Source organism: Thamnophis sirtalis, unplaced genomic scaffold (genome assembly GCF_051295495.1).
Source record: "Thamnophis sirtalis isolate CommonGarterSnake01/CBP01778 unplaced genomic scaffold, rThaSir2_p1.2 scaffold_11, whole genome shotgun sequence".
Lineage (NCBI taxonomy): Eukaryota > Metazoa > Chordata > Lepidosauria > Squamata > Natricidae > Thamnophis > Thamnophis sirtalis.
Window position 1 is genome coordinate 32,583,082 of NW_028261391.1, and position 19,394 is coordinate 32,602,475.

At 36.3% G+C, this 19,394-nt stretch overlaps 1 protein-coding gene across 1 annotated transcript in view; it reads left to right on the plus strand.

Moving 5' to 3' along the window:
- The first annotated feature begins 260 nt into the window (after positions 1–260).
- Positions 261–19,394, plus strand: part of FARSB (phenylalanyl-tRNA synthetase subunit beta) — a 35,933-nt gene continuing 16,799 nt past the window's right edge. The window contains exons 1-13 of the mRNA XM_014055106.2: positions 261–383; positions 950–1,005; positions 2,748–2,902; positions 4,331–4,403; positions 4,728–4,843; positions 5,163–5,313; positions 8,383–8,491; positions 11,536–11,606; positions 12,115–12,176; positions 12,263–12,314; positions 13,838–13,899; positions 18,519–18,726; positions 19,120–19,200. Coding sequence (XP_013910581.2) covers positions 326–383; positions 950–1,005; positions 2,748–2,902; positions 4,331–4,403; positions 4,728–4,843; positions 5,163–5,313; positions 8,383–8,491; positions 11,536–11,606; positions 12,115–12,176; positions 12,263–12,314; positions 13,838–13,899; positions 18,519–18,726; positions 19,120–19,200 — 1,254 coding nt within the window. The 5' untranslated portion in view covers positions 261–325. The remainder of the gene's footprint in view (positions 384–949; positions 1,006–2,747; positions 2,903–4,330; positions 4,404–4,727; positions 4,844–5,162; positions 5,314–8,382; positions 8,492–11,535; positions 11,607–12,114; positions 12,177–12,262; positions 12,315–13,837; positions 13,900–18,518; positions 18,727–19,119; positions 19,201–19,394) is intronic.

Sequence of the window (19,394 nt, forward strand, 5' to 3'; positions counted from 1 at the left end):
AAAACGTCTCCCTTTTTCCCCGACTGAAAGAGTGGAACTGTTAGCTGTCCGCGACAAGCCTGATCAACGCAAAACAAACTTTATACGAGCTTCTCTCTGCCGGGTTATTCACCACTTTAAGAACACAGGATTTGGATGGATTTTATAATGTTTTGATTGTTCTGAACGAAGAGGTAGCCAAAAAATCAGCATTTGGATCAGGCAGAAACTTAGGCACCAGTCCTTAACGTCAGGGAGTTGAAGTCCTGGGGCCTTCCTTAGTGACAATGAACCTAGCGCATGCGCCGCGAAGGAAAGTAATTGGCAGGAATTGCTATAGTGAGCCATGCCGACTGTCGGCGTGAAGCGAGATCTGCTTTTTCAAGCCTTGGGAAGGAGCTACAGTAAGGAAAAGCTTGGGGGCTTGTAGTGAGCGTGTCTTTTGGTCAGAAAGTATCATTGCGATGATACTTTGCACTAGATGTGGGGTAGTTCGGTTAAGGGTAAGAAAGGGGCACCTTAGTAGATTCGGAGCATAATGGAGCTTTCATAAAGTTCTTGGAGCTCGGGCGAAAAAGCACATTATCCTGCCCTGATTTGGTGCTTAAGATGCCCTGATTTGGTGCTTAAGTTGGGACTGCAGCCTCCGCTGCTTTCGACCAAGTCCCAGCCTGGTTGGAGATAGATTAAGTAACAAAGTGTAAAGGGGAGGAAGGGGCTTTTATTTTCCAGCAGGAAACCAGACAAAAACAACCTTACTTATTGATTAATACAGATTATTAGCTCACGATAGCTATGAAAATGGAAGGATATCACATTGGTTGCTTATCAAAATTGCATCATTTCCTGTTGCTTTGTGGCCACCTCTGAAATCCTTCTGGATGATATTTAACTAAATATTAAGATGACATCAGTTACCTTTTTCCAAAAGATGCATTTATTCCATTTTAAAAACAATATTTTTTTGCAGCTGATGAAGAATTTGATGAACTGTGTTTTGAATTTGGTTTGGAACTTGATGAAATTGTAAGTATTTTTACTGTTATATTTATTGCAGACTCACTGCAGATGGGATAGGTGTGGTGTAATGCAAGAGTCATATAAAGCATTGTCCCCTAATTCTTCTGGATTCTGTTTTGTAAAAAAAAAACTTACTTAACAATGAAAACAGAGTGGTTCTAATTATGCTATTACTTCCTTCTTTTTCAATAATATGTTGAGTATCTAGAAATGAATAACATGATTACTGGAAGCTGGCGTGGGATTATTAAAAATAGATTATGCCAGGCAAACTTTATTGTCTTCTTTTATAAAGTGATTAAATTAGTGGATCAGGGAAATGCTGTGGATTAGCTGCATTTGTGTGTAGTCCTCAATGGAGCTACATCTACGCGGAGGGAAGCAAGGAGTGGGGTACCTCAAAGTTCTGTCTTGGGCCTGGGGCTTTTCAACATCTTCATAAATGATCTAGATGAGGAGATAATTTGAAACAACACCAGACTGGGAGAAATTGCCAACACTTTGGAAGATAGACTCAAGATTCAGAAGGATTTTGACAGATTTGAGCATTGGGCTCTATCTAACAAGATGCACTTCTGTGATGTGAAAAATAAGGTCCTGCACTTAGCCAGGAAATGATAATGCCATAGGTATAAAATAGGAAGTACCTAGCTCAACAGTAGTATCTGTGACAGCATCTAGGTATTTTATTGGATTACTGCTTAAATAAGGGTCAGCAATGTGCTGCACCTGCCAAAAAAGAAGTGACCATTATATTGCATTGATGAGGCCATACTTGGAATATGACACTGGGCAGTGTATAATTAAAAATGATTATTATAGATTTTTATTCTGCTTTTATTATTTTATAGTAATTCAAGGCAGTAAACATACATAATACTCTTTCTTCCTATTATCTTCAAAAGAACAACCCTGTGAGGTGGGTTTCTATTGTATTTTTGTGATACTGTAAAGGTTTTTTTTAAAGAAGGCTCCCATTTTTTTAAGGGGTTTCATTTGTTTGCGGGGTTTATGAAGTCTCCCTAAAATTGTGGTCCCTACAGGTTCATGAGAATAATATCTGTTTTGTCAGGAGGCTGGCCCTGATCCTTTATCAGGTTAGGTGCCTCTCTCAGAAGCTGGAAAAATCAGAAAAGTAGATTGGATGTTGCTAGGCTCTGGAATAGGCTGAATATTGCAAGTCCTTGGAAGAGAAGGAAGCTGGATGCTTGCAGGCTTTGGCTGGCCTGATCTCCCCTTTCTTGCTGGATAGGAAGGAAATTAGAGGCTTGCATATTCCAGCTGATTTGCTCCCACCTGATCTCCTTTGGTGGATGAGTGGCTACAGAGATTCAGTGATGTATTGAGCACATCACTGGGCATTTGGATAGTAGTTTGTCATAAGGAGTAATGACTGCAGGGGTGCTGCAACTGCCCTAACTTTGAAACCAGGTCATAAGTAGTTTTTGGAGAATCTGTCATAATGTTGAATGGTTGCTGAGTGACCAGTCATAAATTGAGAACTACATGTATTCTGTTTTTACTGCCTTCACGACTTCAAACAAGAAATTTAGGTTTCTTTTTTCTCTCTTCAAGCTTCCATGAACCTCACATCGTCTCAAAAGGATTTCGAAGCTTTCAAAAGCAACATTGGTAGGCCTATATAGGAGGAGTTAAAAGATACATTGCAAAAGACTTGTGCTGCTTGACATTGATGTCTGCCCATAAGTTTTTATTTGTATGCTTTATAGATGTTTTTTTAATTTTAGACTTCCGAGAAGGACATAATAAGCAAAGAAAAAGGTGATGGAAAAGCAGAGGGTGCATCAGAAACTATTCTGTATAAAATTGATGTTCCTGCTAATCGATATGATCTCCTTTGTTTGGAAGGCCTAGTCAGAGGTCTTCAGATTTTTAAAGAGAGGTAAATACTCTATGACATTTGGGACTAATATTGTTAAATGCTGTATTAGGCTTATAAGTAAGCAGTCAGATGAAACATCTCAACTCCTGAATAGTTTTTATGTGTTTGTGTTTCAGCGATAAATCCTACCTAATAATTCAAACTTTACACTTCATAGATAGTCTTCACTTTATCAACCACTTAGTTCAGCAACCGTTTGAAGTTGCGATGGTACTGAACAAGTGGTACTTACAATTGATGATTGATATTTCGGCTGGCACAGTGCCCCCAGTCACATGATCATGATTTGGTTGCTTGGAATCTGGCTTGTACTTACAATGGTTGTGATATTCCAAGTCACATAATTGCCATTTGCAACCTTCCCTTTTGACTTCGCACAAGCAAAGTCAATGGGAAGCTTGTAGAAAAGGTTACAAATCACACAGATAAATCTCTCTGGCTTTCCTGTATTTGTGCAATGCAATGTCATGCCATCAACCTCCAGCCTTCCCGTGCTTTTGCCTGTCACTCCATCCTCTCCACTAGCCTTTCTACAGTCATATTACATACACTGTGCCATTCATCCCTAGGCTTTCCTTCACTTACATGTGGCCTACAGCAGGTCTTCCAAGCCTTATCCCATCTCATATGCAGCCTGCACTGGTGATCCCTGGGCCTCCTTTTCTGTGCCACACCAATCTTCTTACCTTGGACTGCTGTTACTTCCTGACCAATAATCTGGGATTTTTATCACTAAGTGATGTGATCATGTTGAAGTCACACTCTAAAATCATATTGCTTAATCATGGCAATCCTTATCCCAGTTGCTGTTGTAACTCAAGGTCTATCTGTATCCTTTCCAAATCGGTAAAATGAGGACCCAGAATGGTGAGGGCAATATGCTGACAGTAAAGCTTTAGGGCTATAAAGCATTGTGAAGTGGTATATGTCTAAGTGCTAGCAAAAGATAGATTGAGAAATAATTGAACTCCAGGTTGTTTGAACTAATTTGGGCCCATGTAATTTATGTTTGCCTACTGTTTAAGCAATATCTTATATTACATTGAATTATAAACATTTCATGTTTATGAAACAAATTGAAACAAATTTCATTCAAAACTCATTGAAACAAATTGAATGATTTGAACAGAATGATTTAATGGCTAATTATTTCCATTTTGTTGCTATTTAATAGCATTTAAAATATTGAAAACACAATTCTTTATATATGATTAAGAATCTGATAACAATCACAGAATTATCTGCTAGTGATAGGCACAATATTTCAATTTTGTTTAACTCAAAACAGCTTTTTGGATCATGCTGGAAGTATTTGTATGTTGCTGTGTGCTAGCTGAGTATTGGTTGGATGGGGAAGAAGCATTAAGATGGAGACTATTTTTTATGCCTCTAAAATTGATCTTTAATATTAAAATCTTATTGTTTTAGAATAAGGGCTCCACGGTATAAAAAAATTACACCACCCAATGGTGAAATTCAGAAACTTACCATTAATGAGGAGGTAAGTAAATTTGAATCCTCATCTTGATGCCTAAATTGTAAATACATGTTTTTCAAATTTAAGTCAATTTTTGTAGAGGTTAGCTAAGAGTCAACAAGCATAAAATTTTTGTTATATTGATCAACTGTACTGCTGTTCTTTTCCTTTGAATACAGACATTTAGAGAATACAATTAATGTTCATTTTTAAAGTCTATAGGATTAGTCATTTTAAATGTTTTGGTTTAAGATGAAGGCTTTTATTAAATAATGCATTGCTTTATGGCATTCATAATATTTTCACCAAAATTGTCTGTTACTAATAATTATATCTATTTTATGGCAGACAGCCCAAGTCCGTCCTTATGCAGTGGCTGCAGTACTTCGTAATATAACTTTTGTCAAAGACCGCTATGATAGTTTCATTGACCTACAGGAAAAATTACATCAAAATATATGCAGGTTAGTTGTATTCTGAAAAAGAATTATTTTTAGTGAAATATTAAAAGTATTGAATTAGAATGTGTTTAAGTTGAAAAGAAAATGCTAAAGAACACTGTTTTTATGTGGTATTTTAAAAATCAGATGTAAATAAAAAGGGAAGGAAACTTGTACATATAATGTGTGTATTCATTTTTCAAGTGCAAGTTACAGTGTAATATTCAAAGTTTATTATATAAGAATATAACAACTGTCACTTTATCCCTATATGTATTGGTACCCTGTTTAATTGGAATTTAGTATGTAGTAGAGATGTTAATTCATTTTGTTTTCTTTTTAGGAAGAGATCATTAGTTGCAATTGGTACCCATGATCTAGATACAATCTCTGGCCCATTTATATATACAGCTAAACCACCACCTGAAATTAAATTCAAACCATTGAATCAGGATAAAGAATACAGTGCTCCTGAAATCATGGAAATGTACAGGGTAGGTTGCTTTAAAACAACTGGATATTTTTCCATTTATTTGTGATTTGATACAATTTATATGGCTACTTATCTCAATATAGTGACTTTGATTAATACAATTATAAATACAGCATCACATGAAAGTATAGACAAGAACTTAAATGTCTATAACCTGGAAAAAAATACACATAAACAATTCACTGTAACTAAGACTCCTAGTGAACTCATGGATTTGGAAAAACTGTAAGCAGAATTATACACTGGACTGAGCTTTTATATCCAGCTTTTATAGCTAGGAATGTTCCAAAACACTTGGCCAATAGTAGAAAAACTTAGCTAATCCAGTAAACTTTTGGGCATTGCTAAAATAGGTTTTATCTTTTTTGTAAATTCATTTCTGACCTCATAGTCAATGTTCCCTCTAATTTTTTTTCAGGGTGAGCGGAAAAGTATAGTGTTTGAGCGGCACAGTTTCATGCCTGAGCACCTAAGAGAGCCACAGTTTGAACTTCTGTCTCGTCTGCTGGACATTTGCGCAACATTCCAAGCGTCAAGCGCCAATTGCGAGCGAGGTTTCAGCCTGATGAATGCCAGGCATGAAAATGTGCTACTCAAACACTATACTTTTCCGCTCACCCTGAAAAAAAAAAGACTTCTGCTCAGCTTTTAGATCATTAGACTGGCTAGAGAGAGACATGGCACCAACAGGTCCTGGGTCCTGGCATTTTGCAGGCAACCTGTCCTCTCACATTCCTTTGGAATGCAACCCATCACATTTGAATTAGATTTTGCCAATTATCCTATTAAAAGATAATCCTATTATTCTAAAATATGACTAACTCGATATTAAAAATGTAAATATTTAATGCTGATAAATAATAGCAGTAATTGTTATTTAGTATGATTAAAATCAGTATTGATATATCAATATATCTATCAAAATTGACAATAAACACTAAAATAACAATACAAATATATAATGTGGAATATAAATGTAATAAATATAATATATAAATACAACATAAATGTAATAAAATAATTCATCATGAAACTCTCCCCCTTTAAAGTAATAAGATCAATTAAATAGTCTAGCAAGTTTGGACAATATGCTATATGTTATGTTACTTAAGAATATATATGCCTCAGAATCAGATACAACATCCACATCATTTCCAACTGAGTCAATAAAATCATATGCCATGCCAAAACTATTTTAAATAAAGATATGAAATTAATCAAGTATTGCATTTATTTTTCAAAATGAATGTACAATTTTTTTTTATTATTTAAGTTTTGTACCCTATCTTTTCTAACTAACGTTAACTTTAAAAAGATGTTACATCAGACTACAATACAAGTAATTAAATGAAGACTAAAATAAGTGTTTTGGCATATTGAGCTTTTTATATTTCTTTCTAATATTTCTTCCTTAGTTGAGAACTTCCTCCTCAGCTTACTTACGCATTAACTGTTTGTTGCTTTTATGGTTTATTCATTCACTGCTCCACCTTCAGTTTTTTTCACAGGGGGCAGGGCTTCCTTCCTTCCTTCCCTCCACTCCTTTGGCCACCAATTTTGATCAAACTCTCTCTCTCACTCTCTCTCTCTCTCTCTCTCTCTCTCTCTCTCTCACACACACACACACACACACACACACACACAGACACGTGTTCTTTGGGTGGGGGTTGAATTACTCTGCCTCACTGCGCAAAGTCGGCTCAGCATGTGTTCGGCCCCTGCTTACGCTGAATCAAATCTGCAGCCGGCGGGACCATTTCAAAGCTGCCAGTCCTCTTGGTCCTTCTCCTTCACCGGCAAAGCAGCGGCGGTGGTGCCTCCCCCTTCGCTCGGAGCACCTCAGCTGGGCTCTGGGTTATCCCTGCCATCGCCTCCACCTCCGCCGCTTTCCTACTAGCTCCCGCGGCCTCAAAAGCACGGCAGAGGAGGAAGGGGGAGGGATAACGCGGGGGCCAGCTCAGGTGCTCCGCGTGGAGAGAGAGGCACCACTGCGGGAGCTTTGCTGGTGAAGGAGAAGAAGCAAGAGGACTGGCGGCTCATCAAAACAAGTCTGGGGAGGTCCTTTGCAAGCGGCCAGTTCTAGCTGCCTGCAAAGGACTTCTCCACGTTTGCTTTGGTAGAAAGCTCTGCGCGGCAGTTAGAAAGCTCTGCGCGGAGGTTTCTAGCGACGTGCGCGGCCGCGCACGCGCGCACCTTAGAGGGAACAGTGCTCATAGTACTGTTGCTCCTTGAAACAGAGTGCTTGCCCTAACTATGATTTGTTTATTTAGATGTCATAGCATAGAACTGAGCTTGCAGGCCCACTTTGTGACTTAGTAGACATTAGATAATAGTTCTATCTGAAAGCCTTTGATGTAGCAATCTTGCTAAAGCTAAGTAGTGTTGCTTATATTGCTGTTTGGATTAGAACCCGTTGATTGCTCTTCATGTATCTTCTTATGCTTCATAGAATCAGAGCTGGAAACAATCTTGGAGGTCTTCTTTTCCAACTTCCTGCCCAAATAAATAATCCTTCATGTATTTCTCTATACTTCCCTGCCAAATTTACTTTACTGGTTCCATTTCCCCAACAATTTTGGGTCATTGGCCTGAAAGCTAATGTCCAGTAAGACAAAATCTGCTTTTAATGTTTTTCTCCCATAATGGATAACATTAGAAATTTCTCTTATGATGACTCTGTAAAATTATTGAACTATGGTCACAGTGTAGTGTGTATTATATTCTGTTTTGAATTTGTCAACATCCAAACTCCTTGATAGTTTGCTTGTTTTATACAGATTAGCAATAAATTGAAAGCCAGTTGAGTTTTTACAGATAGTTCTATTTCTAATTTCATATCTGCTCATAGACTTTTGAATAAAGAATGTGCCATAAGGAATAAACTGAGAAATAAGTGAATTGCCGATCACCTTTATAGTATATAGTGACTTTTTCCAATGAAAAAAATCATTCATATATAACATCTACGCATCTGTCCTAGAGCTTAATGTATATTATAGAGATATTATAAGATAATACTGTGTAGTGGTTTCTGAAAAAAGATATAAACATTAACTTTTGTTTGTTTTAGATGGATAGCCATCTTAGACACTATCTACATATTATTGAAAATGAATCACTTTATCCAGTTATCTATGATAGCAATGGTGTTGTTCTCTCAATGCCACCAATAATTAATGGTAAGACATTTTTTAGCAACATTCGTTTTAACCTCAGTTAAATGAGAGAAATAGGAAATGCCACACTGTTATAGTCTGATTTGTTGTATTTATTTCAGGACATGCTCCTCAATATAAGATTTTTTTTCTGTTTCTAAGAACCTTTTAATGTTTTTCAAATATATTCTCAAGATATGATTGTTTCAACTCTTTATCAGAAATGGAATGCAAACTTTTGTTAAAATTCTAAATTGGCTGAAGTTCTCATATGTACTAACAAAGGAGAATGTTTGTAGCTCAGGGTTGTCACAAGGGATCCTTGGTGTTCCCTGAGCTTGCTTGTTTTCTTGCAGATGTTTCATTACTCAAACTAGCACTGAGGATGTTAGCTAGCTTGGATAATGAAACGTTTGCAAGAAAACAAGCAAGCTCAGAAAGCACCAAGGTTTCATATGTACATTTAGGTATAATCTAGTCAGCAAATTGGATTCCTCTTCTGTCTACATCCTTCCCATATACCAGCGGTTCACAACCTGTCGGTTGCAACCCCTTTGGGGTTCGAAGACCTTTTCACAGGGATCACTAAGACCATTGGAACTCTAAACTTTAAACTCCACCTCACATTACTCGAACACCCCCCCCCCCCCCGCGGATGGGCTCTGGAGTCATTGCCAGCCACGGAGAGCATAGGTGCGTGCGCACACCACATACAATTACAGCCGCGGAGACTTCGTAATGGCGGGAAAGTGTTCTCACTCTGACAAAGCACTGCCTTGTCTTTCACAGCCCCCTCATTTCCAATTTGTGGGAGGGAGGAAGAAATCCTCTGCATTGATCCCCCCAATTGGAAATGAGGTGGCTGTGAAAGATGTGTGGGGTCCAGAGCCCATCCGTGCTGCCAAGGACGGGCACCGGATGGAATGCTGGCAGTGCTGGGAGCCGGGATACGTGCAGAGGAGCCAGCGGCCTGGGTGCCTTGAAGCAGCGCCAGCCAGCATGTCCCTCAAGAAGAGCCCGAGAGGCAAGGGTGGCAGCGCCATGCCCTGCTCCGCCCTGCCTATCGCCCAGCAACACGCTGACACTGCCGCTTCGTCAGGCGGGCAGGGGGTGGGTGCGGCCTCATTTCCAATTGGGGGGGGAATCACAGCTTTCACGGCTGTGAAAGATGTGTGGGGTCCGGAGGCCATCCGCGGGGAGAGGTCCCCTCACATTCCTCGTCATCCCGGATGGGCTCCGGAATCATCGCCAGCTACGTAGAGCCTCGCCATGGCTCCATGCCATTGAAAACATAGGTGCGAGGCGTGCGCACACCCCATAAATTACAGCCTCAGAGACTTTCCCCCAGGGAAAAACGCTGCTGCCAGCTACTTTTAACCTGTGATTAAAAGTGACCACAGTATGTGTGTCTGTGTGCGAGAGGCAGACACACACACACAGAGTGACAGAGATGGGGAAGGGAGGGGAGAGACAGAGAGAGGCAGAGAGAGAGAGAGACAGGCAGACAGACACACAGACACAGAGTGACAGAACGGGGAGGGAGGAAGGGAGGGAGAAACAGACAGACACACAGAGAGAGAGAGAAAACTGGAACCGGTTCTAAACGGCATGGTAGATTTGTGGAACCTCCTCTATAGAAGAGGTTAGAACTGGCAGGGACCCACCCCTGGTTGGGGATCACCACAATATGAGGAACTGTATTAAAGGGTCGCGGCATTAGGAAGAACCATTGCCATATCCTGTACATCTGGAACATATTTGGGAAAAGTTCCCAAGATAAGAAAATAGGGAAAACATCATAGATAACTAGAAGCTCACTTCTGATGTTGGATATGACTTACTGTTATGAAATGCATTTCTATATATCATTTAAAAAAGCTCTAAGGTTACAGATTTGTCAAGAATTTAATTTTAGAATGAGACTGAGTATCTTTCTGTAAAGGAACAAGAACACAAAAATCCATTATGGGAACAGATTGAGGCTCCTAGTGAACCCTCTTGGGAAGTTCATTTGTACTTCATAGGAAACCAGAATTTCAGAATGTTTGCTTACAGATGGGGAAGTGAAACTGCTACAACATACTGCCCAGATTACTGACATTCATTCCTATTATGAAGCAACATAATAGCCGAAAGAGCCGAGGTGGCACAGTGGTTAAATTCAGCACTGCAGGCGACTTCAGCTGACTGCAGGTCTGCAGTTCGGCTGTTCAAATCTCACTGGCTTAGGGTTGACTCAGCCTTCCATCCTTCTGAAGTGGGTAAAATGAGGACCCAGATTGTTGGGGGCAATATGCTGACTCTGTAAACCGCTTAGAGAGGGCTGAAAGCCCTATGAAGCGGTATATAAGTCTAACTGCTATTGCTATTGCAAACATAGTTAAGGAATTCTGGATAGCAGTAAGTAGCAGTTTGTTTCTTGTGACATAGGAACTGGGGATTCTGGTCTGCGAAAACGTATAACTGACTGGGATTACACTTAATATATACCTCCATGTTCTTTCAATAAAAACTGCAACATGTTTCAAAGAAATATAAATAATCTATCCATAGATGCACCATGTTGTCTTTAGTTGTAGGCGGTATTGCTTCATTTTTCAAAGAATAACCTTTGCAATTTATTGCACTTCAAATGTCATTACTTTCTTAGGAAAGCCGTGATACTGTAATCACAATTATCACCATAATATTAGTATAAAATTATGGCAAATGTAGAACTTTCCACTGACTAAATTGTACCCTTCACTAGTCATTTCAGCTCCAGGGCCTCTGTCCCCAAAATAATGTAGGTGTAATCATGTCTATCTGGATTTCAAAGTCTTCTCAGATATTCTGGTACAAAACTATGAACAAGGAGAAACAAGAAACTTCAGCACCTGCAAGCTCTTGTTCATTTAAAGAAAGATCAGTTGGATCTCAGCATGCGAATTTATTCTGCTGGTTGTTAGGTTTTCTAGTACTGTAGTTCTAATGCCAGTATTCAATAGAAAGATCTGTAAACCTCAGTCTTTTAAATTCAAGAACACAAACAATTGCATCTTCAATTCCAGCGTATTTCTGTTTTTTAGGAGAACATTCAAAAATTAGCCTCAACACTAGAAATGTGTTCATTGAGTGTACAGCCACAGATCTTACCAAGGTAAATACCCTTGACCAGCAAACTGTGGAGCAAAATTAATCTTGAAAATCTTGAAAAGAAGAATGATGTCCCTTTGAAATTGACTTTAAGTGCTGACCAATGTTTGTTTTTAGAAATGATACCTTCTTCACAGTGAATATAAGGAAGACATTTGATGCTTTATAAAATAATTTTAAAATGTTAGATCATAGCAATCAATTGTTGTGTTTATTTTTACTTCTCTAGAAATTAAAATGGATATAAATGTATATAATTTAATCCAATACTCAGAGTTTGGATCTTTTGTCAGCTTCATAGACATGCGGGCACTTCATTAGTTAATTGGTTTAGTTAATAATTTAGTTGCTTGGTTTTTCATGACATTTTTGGAAAACTAATAAAGTTTTTATGAACTGATATTGTAATTTTGTATTTAAAACATTGATTAATTTAATACAGTTACTTACATTATAGTATTTAATAATTAAAATCTTTAATGTAAGAAATAGGTGTGCTTTTTGTCTTTCAGGCAAAAACTGTACTCGATATCCTGGTTGCAATGTTTAGTGAATATTGCAATAAACCATTCACGTGAGTTAGTCTGACTTTTCCTTTTATAACAGTATGCATGTTTGTTGTAACCTCTGCTTTAGTTCTGTGTGTTTGCTCTCTTTAAGGGTTGAAGCAGTAGAAGTAACTTATCCTAATGGAAAAAGCTATATCTTTCCAGTAAGTATTACAAAAGCTAACGTAAGAGTTTGAACACTTTTTGGAAAGGAAAACCAGTATATGTAATTTTTTCCAGATATTTTGTCTTCTGAAAGTAATTCTGGACATTTGTCTTTATTACTCCTTCCATAGATCTTCCTTACTGAATGGTATTATTATTACTATTTCACACACTGCTCTATTTAATATAGTAAAATATACTGATTGCCCAAGGTATATTTTAAAGTGTTGCTGTACCAAATGGGTAGCACTTTCCACTGCAGTGCATTTTCAAACTTCATATTCTATCTGAACGAAATTGCTTCACTCATGATTTACCAAAGCATGGGCATTGTCCTCAGGATGTTGAACCTATAGAATATAATTAAGTTGGTTTTTTTTTTAATCAGAAGTAAATGATAGTGGTAAAGATAATCCTGGTGAAATAAAAAGTTATGTGGAAAGAAACTCAGTTTGTCTTCTGGTAAATGAATGTTCTATTTGGATTGCAAATTTGAATAATTTTTAATTTTGAATGTTCCATGTATTGACGTGTAAATCAGTTGTGAGTATTGCAAGCTAGGCTACATTTTGAAAATGTTTTGAACTAAAAAAATGAAGTGTTCAAGAGAGCAGTTTTACCTTTAAAAATGCTTTTTGGCACGCCAAACAGTTCCATTTCAAATTCCAAATAGTTTTAATTCAAAAAAAATTCTTTGATACCTATTGTTTTGTGATCTTCTCCATCCACTGGAAGTCATTTAATAAAGAACTAAGTTCCCTATTGCATGCCATTATAGTGGTAATATTTCTGTTTTCCCAGGTTCAAAATATTTGTTTATGTCTAACCCATGTATAAATTCTGTAAGAGTTTTTTGTCTATATGTTAAAATATATGATTACAATGCAAATCATAGTTGAAATCTCAGATTTCTTATATTTTAACTATATAAGGAAGCAGACATTTTTCCTTCTCAGAGAGCTTCTAATAGAGATATTCTTCTGATCTTTTGGAGAAGATCTTCCTGCAAAAAAAGAGCGGAAAAACAGAACACTATGGATCTTGCATATATTGAAAAATAACACAATTCTTAGCCAATGCAAAATATATAACATATAATATACTAACAAAGTAGAGGTCGCACATATATTTAGTAACAGCAGGTCCCAGAACATAATGACTGAGTACTGCTCCAAATATCAGAAGATGATTCACTTGTCTATAACAAGTAGTTAGTTATATGGAGGAAGATGTTGCTAAGTTCTTGACATTTCTCTGCCTGATAACGCAACCTGGAGAAGCTTTTTAAAACCTGGGATAATTCATGTTTATGTATAGCTTTTGTTTTATACACATCTGATGCTAATGTTGTGTTAAATCGTTGTTCATATGATGGATGGTTATGAAAAGTACTGCTATCATATGTTCAATCAGGAAGATTGATTACATTGTTTAATAATGATTACTAATAATATTTTAAAATAGTAAAACTCTGACTAGCAATATTTATAAGAACAATGATTCTTGTGTCATCATTTTCTAGGAGCTGCCCTATCGTCGTGAAAAGATAAAACCTGAAATAATTAATAAGAAGATAGGAATTAGGTATGTTCTTTTTCTTCAGAAAATGCATATAGAATGCTATTTACTGCATCTTTGATAAGATTTCAGTGTGATTGGTTTAAGCCAATGGTAATTTTTATAAAAGTAGGCAGGACTGATCATAATTCATTAGAAGTATATTATTTAACCAGACTTCTTGGTTTGTTCTACAAACTGTATTGCTATTAAATCACAATTTAGTACATAGGATAGCTTGCAAAGTAGTCTCTAGATTTGAGATCCTAGCTTGAATAGGATACTGTGAGCATGCTCAGAGTAAAACTGGTGGCAACCCTAACGACGTTCTAAGATGGCTCCAAGGTTGATACTGTTACTTGGAACCCTGACAACTGGCTTTGGTTGTGCATGTGGCATACTGAGCAAAATGAAGTTCTCACTATGAGCAGAGAATGCTGCTTGTGGTATAAGTACAATTTAGGTTTGTGACACCTAATCTATAATTTATCTACTTTAAAAAAATCCATGACAAATCCAGATTGCCAAAAGCATGATGGATAGCAAAGGCCCATCTAAGAGGCCCATCCGGCAATGATCTCGGTGTATAGAAGATTGCAGCTAGGACTATAAGGCAGGTAAATGATAAACAGCATGAATGAAATGGAAAAAAAATGATACATTGTGTATCTGCGACTGTGAGCAAAACAAAAAAAATTGTGAATTTGGAAACTGATTTATTAATGATAGTTGTATGTTATATACACTAAATGGTGACAAGAATGGAATCAGGTTTTTGAGGGGAAAAATGCACAATATTCTGAAAGAATATAATCCTGGGAACAAAGTGATTAAATTAGATGACATGAATATGTGACTGAAACAAGAGACCTAAATAAATGTTGGGATACTTGGTGAATGTTTATTTAGAAAAGATCAATTTTGAATACATGATTTAAGCATCATTTTATTCATTTGTACACATGGCAAAGGAAAGAAACTAAATCTAACCCTAACCCTAAATTTAAATGTATGATTGGTTTGTTTCTAATAAAATATGCAAAGAATTAGTGAGAGATAAAAGGTGCACATAAGATCTAACATAGGAAAAACTAATCCTGAAGGGGGAAAGATTGGACGTTTTCTGGAAGAAAAGGAAGAAAATGTGAAACTTATGAAAGTAAAAATAGAACAGTTACTGAAGAGAAAATGTGAAAGACAAAGAGAAGGTAAGAATTCTCTGTCAAAATAAATGAGAATATAGATTAACCAGAATATAAAAATGGCAGAATATAAAAATGTATAAATGTAAATATAAGAATTCTAGCAGACCACAAGATGTCACAAATCTCCTGCTGGTAAAGGCTAACGGGATTTTAAGGCTTAGCCCAGGATCTTTGAAAGTTTGGTTCAAATTGACAAGAATGTCAAGGCCCTTAAATTGTGCAGAGATATAAAAATGATAGCACACAAACAAAAATTAAACCTGGTGTGGTTCCAATGAGATAATTGTCTAGTCTTTGCCAAATAACAGTCTTTAATCAAATTTTCCTTCTGATTTCAATTTTCCTAGAATGTGCTTTTTTGTTTTTATGGAAGTTTCAAACTTTAATTTGGGACTGAAAGAGAATGATCTCAGCTTTCTCCTTCTCTCCTTCCTGGCACACAGCTGCTTGATCTTCTCCCATCCTTTGGAGATCTGCTTGTTGTCTTGCACAAGCACAAAGACTCTCCCTTTTAAAGAGGGAGGGGTGTGAGTTTTTGCTTTCTATGTGATAAAGACCATGCCTCATTCTTAGTCTATTGGAACTAGTTGCTGCTAGTGAATGTGGACAAGATTTTCCAACATGTCCATTCATTAATATGATAAAATGAATAGGCCTGAATTGTCTGAACACAGATTTCAGTACAGTTTTTCAGGCACTCTGTTATCAGATCTAATCTGGTAAACCTATTCTTTATCTTCATCACATATTTATTTACTGATCGATTGAATAGTCAGAGACCAAAAGAAAACATAAACAAAAGATAAACCATCATTGAAGTTTAAGCATTAAAACCCAGCATTTTCTAGCAGCGATCATAATTGAGCATATTCTGGAAACTTTCACAGGAGTTTTGGTAGATTGATTTGCTGCTAAAAAGTGTTTAACCTATATTTAAGGCCAATCTATATATTAAATGAAGTAGAGGAAAATATTAACTTAAATTCATTAATATAAATCCTCTTGTGTGTAAAATGGAAAGAAAGTATACCATTAATGGATCCTTAACAGTAGCTAAAGCTTTATTCTGTAATCCAAGTCCAATTTCTCAGTGAAGATAACCTGGACCAAGCATTCATCCCCCAAAGTAGTTTTAGTACTATTTCAAGCAACTAATTATCATATGGACCTTACCGAAACATATCTTCATTAATGAAATCCACGTGGCATAGTTCTTACAAATTTCAACCGAATTGTTTATAAAATCAGGGTTTCTTTGTAGATGAAAAGTTGAGCACTATATAGCAAAAGCTTTAGCATCTTGAAATGAAACAATTTAATGGCGGCAGTATCAGAATTATCATTAAAAAATAATGAATTTCAGTATACATTGGAGGCCTTTTGGACAAGTATTTTAATTACTCATACCTGCTCTCCTTAATGTGCATTCAAAGAGCTATTAAAAGACAGTTCTTTAAGAGAGTATTTGGACAAAATTTAAATGATTGTCGTCCTGTTCCAAACATAACTCTTGTTGTTATTTAGGTATGTTAAGTTGTTGTGAGGATTGGTGATTGTTTTCCTTTCTCCTGGCTTTAATACCTTGGTTTATTGTGAGATGCTTGGATCCTTTGGGAATTGAATGGAATAGAAATTAAAGTAAATAAATAAAGCATTATAAATATTTAATAAATCATAAATCACAGCCAGAATAAATGGTGATCTATACCTGTGGTTGCCAGTTTCTTCCATAAACTCTCTTTAGAAATGGAATGAACAATTACCTAAAGAATAATTCTTTGGCAGCTGAACTATTTTCCTGCCAGAAGATTTAAAATGATACATTGCTTAAAAGTTGATTGATCTGGTTTAAAGCTATTTTACTTCTTAGCCAGCAACTTCACTTGGATCATTTCTTCAACACATTTATTATAACGGGATTTGGCAGAGAGGATTTATTGTTAATATTTAATAAGCTAATTGGTTGTAAATTAACCAGCTTGGTCTTCCCTCTCTTTGGTAAATATTAAAATAGTTATAGATTGACTTCATTGAGAATTCATTGCCAGAATTTTTGTCAACTTTTACATCATCTAAATTCCTAAAGGGGTGTACTATATAGTAAAAAGAACAAATTTTATCAAGAAGATTTTAAGGACTAAAACAACCAGTTGTTTCACTTGATATGTTTTTTTAAAAAAAAACAACTTTTTTTTTGCAGTAAGTTTTTTTATTTTATTCACTGTTAAAATATAAACTCTAAAAAAGAAAAAAATACAAGAACAAAGCAAAACTAAGACATAAAAAAGAATGTAGGAAAAAGTAACGGGGGGGGGGGGATAGATAAATTGTTCCTCCTAGTTGAATACCGATAAATATATTTCAACAATAATAGTTTCTTCCCTTGCGACCCAACCAATTTGACCAGACATCTGTCTAATATACTGCATATAAACTTCAAAGCTCTCTATTAACAACAAAAGTTCAAGTCCCTGTCCAGCACCCATATGTCCATCACATGATCCAATCACCATCCAAAATTGGAGATGCTTCCCAGTCACACCATTGCAGCTGCAGGGCAAGATGTCCTTGACTTTCTGAAAAAGGAATGTTATTTTGAGTATATATCACCTATACTCCATATAATCTCCCCTCCCATTTTCCCACAGCAGATAATGTGGCAGGCCTGAAGGCCCAATGCAAAGATGGTTTCTAGGTCTGACAGCTAGCTTGTTTGACCAAAGTTAAAATAAGACATGCTTCTATGAAACTGGGAATCCTGTATATACATTTTGTTAGCAGTAAGACTACAATATTCATGATTTATTGATTTGCATATGAAGAAGGATGAGTTGTGAAAGGAAGAGATTCGTACATGTAACTTTATATACAGTGAAAAGTCACTACGTTTGTACTTGTTAGGATAAAGACTGGAAATCACTTTAATTTTTTTCTTTCTCTTATTTTTTCTCTTCTTTTCATTCTTACACTTTCTATTCTCTCTTTTTCTTTCTGGGTTGAATTTGTAATTGTATTATCTTCTATCTTCTTTTTAAAAAACAATTATTTTAAAAAAACAATTTCTAGAACATATTATATAGTTTGGATTAATAGGGGAAAAACCAAACCATTTATGCATCTATTGGTGATTTTCTATTAGCTGTATATTAAGGTATAAATGGTAACTTGATTGGGAAGTGGAAAGCACTTTGTATATACTGAAAATGCCAGCGTTTGAAAGTGACAGGGCAGTGTATTTGCTATTAAAAAGTCTAATGAACTTATACCTTCTCAGCTTTATCAGGATTAGTATTATACCTCTGAAAATAATTTTTTCATGTCCAGGCTTGATTTATGCGGGTATCTAGCTATTTTGAACTACAATGCTTCAAAGTTGCTGATGAAAGTACGTAATTTTTTTTCAAAACATTCCTTAAAAATTACTTTTGTGTTTTGTTTTAGTGAGACACCATCAAGCCTTGCAAAGCTGCTTACTAGAATGTGTTTGAAGTCACATGTCATAGGGAATGGGAACAATATAGAGGTTGAAATCCCACCTACAAGAGCTGATATTATCCATGCATGTGATATCATAGAAGATGCAGCAATAGCGTATGGCTATAATAACATTCAGATGACGATTCCAAAAACGTACACCATAGCTAATCAAGTAAGATTGCACCCTTAAAGTAAACAGTCTGTATTGTCAATTAAAAGGCTAGAAGTTTGCCAGAAGAGTTTGTAGAAGGAAACTGTGTCTAAGAATTAAAACATTTTCTGTCCTGTCTTGTAGCAAGGGGAGTTTACCATAGCAAGGATACAAAACAGATGCCTAACTGATCTGAGAAATTCAAAAGATCTGCAATGGATGGGCTTCCAGCAAGGCAAGGTTTAAACCTGGAGGCCGTGTATTCAATCTCTAATTGGGAAATGCATTTCCTCTGCAGAGACCAGATGTAACTGTTTGGTGTTATTTCATTCTTTTTTTAAGGGTAAACTAACAATGATTTCCATAAATACGTGATCTTCATTGAGCAGAAAGAACTTTTATTTTCTCTTCTAGTTTCCTCTCAATAAACTCACAGAACTTCTGAGGCAAGATTTGGCCGCAGCAGGATTTACCGAAGCCCTCACTTTTGCTCTGGTATGTGTGTAATAGATTGTGTTTCTTGAAAATAAGATTTCATTAGAGGGTACTGCATCCTAAAAAGAGACAGACTGCAGAAGCACTCCCCAATTGTGAAGCCTTGTTTTCTTAACATCTCCAGTACATATTTCATATATGATGCTATATTAATAGTAAAATGTGATTGTTGCAGTGATTTATTTTGTCTTCTC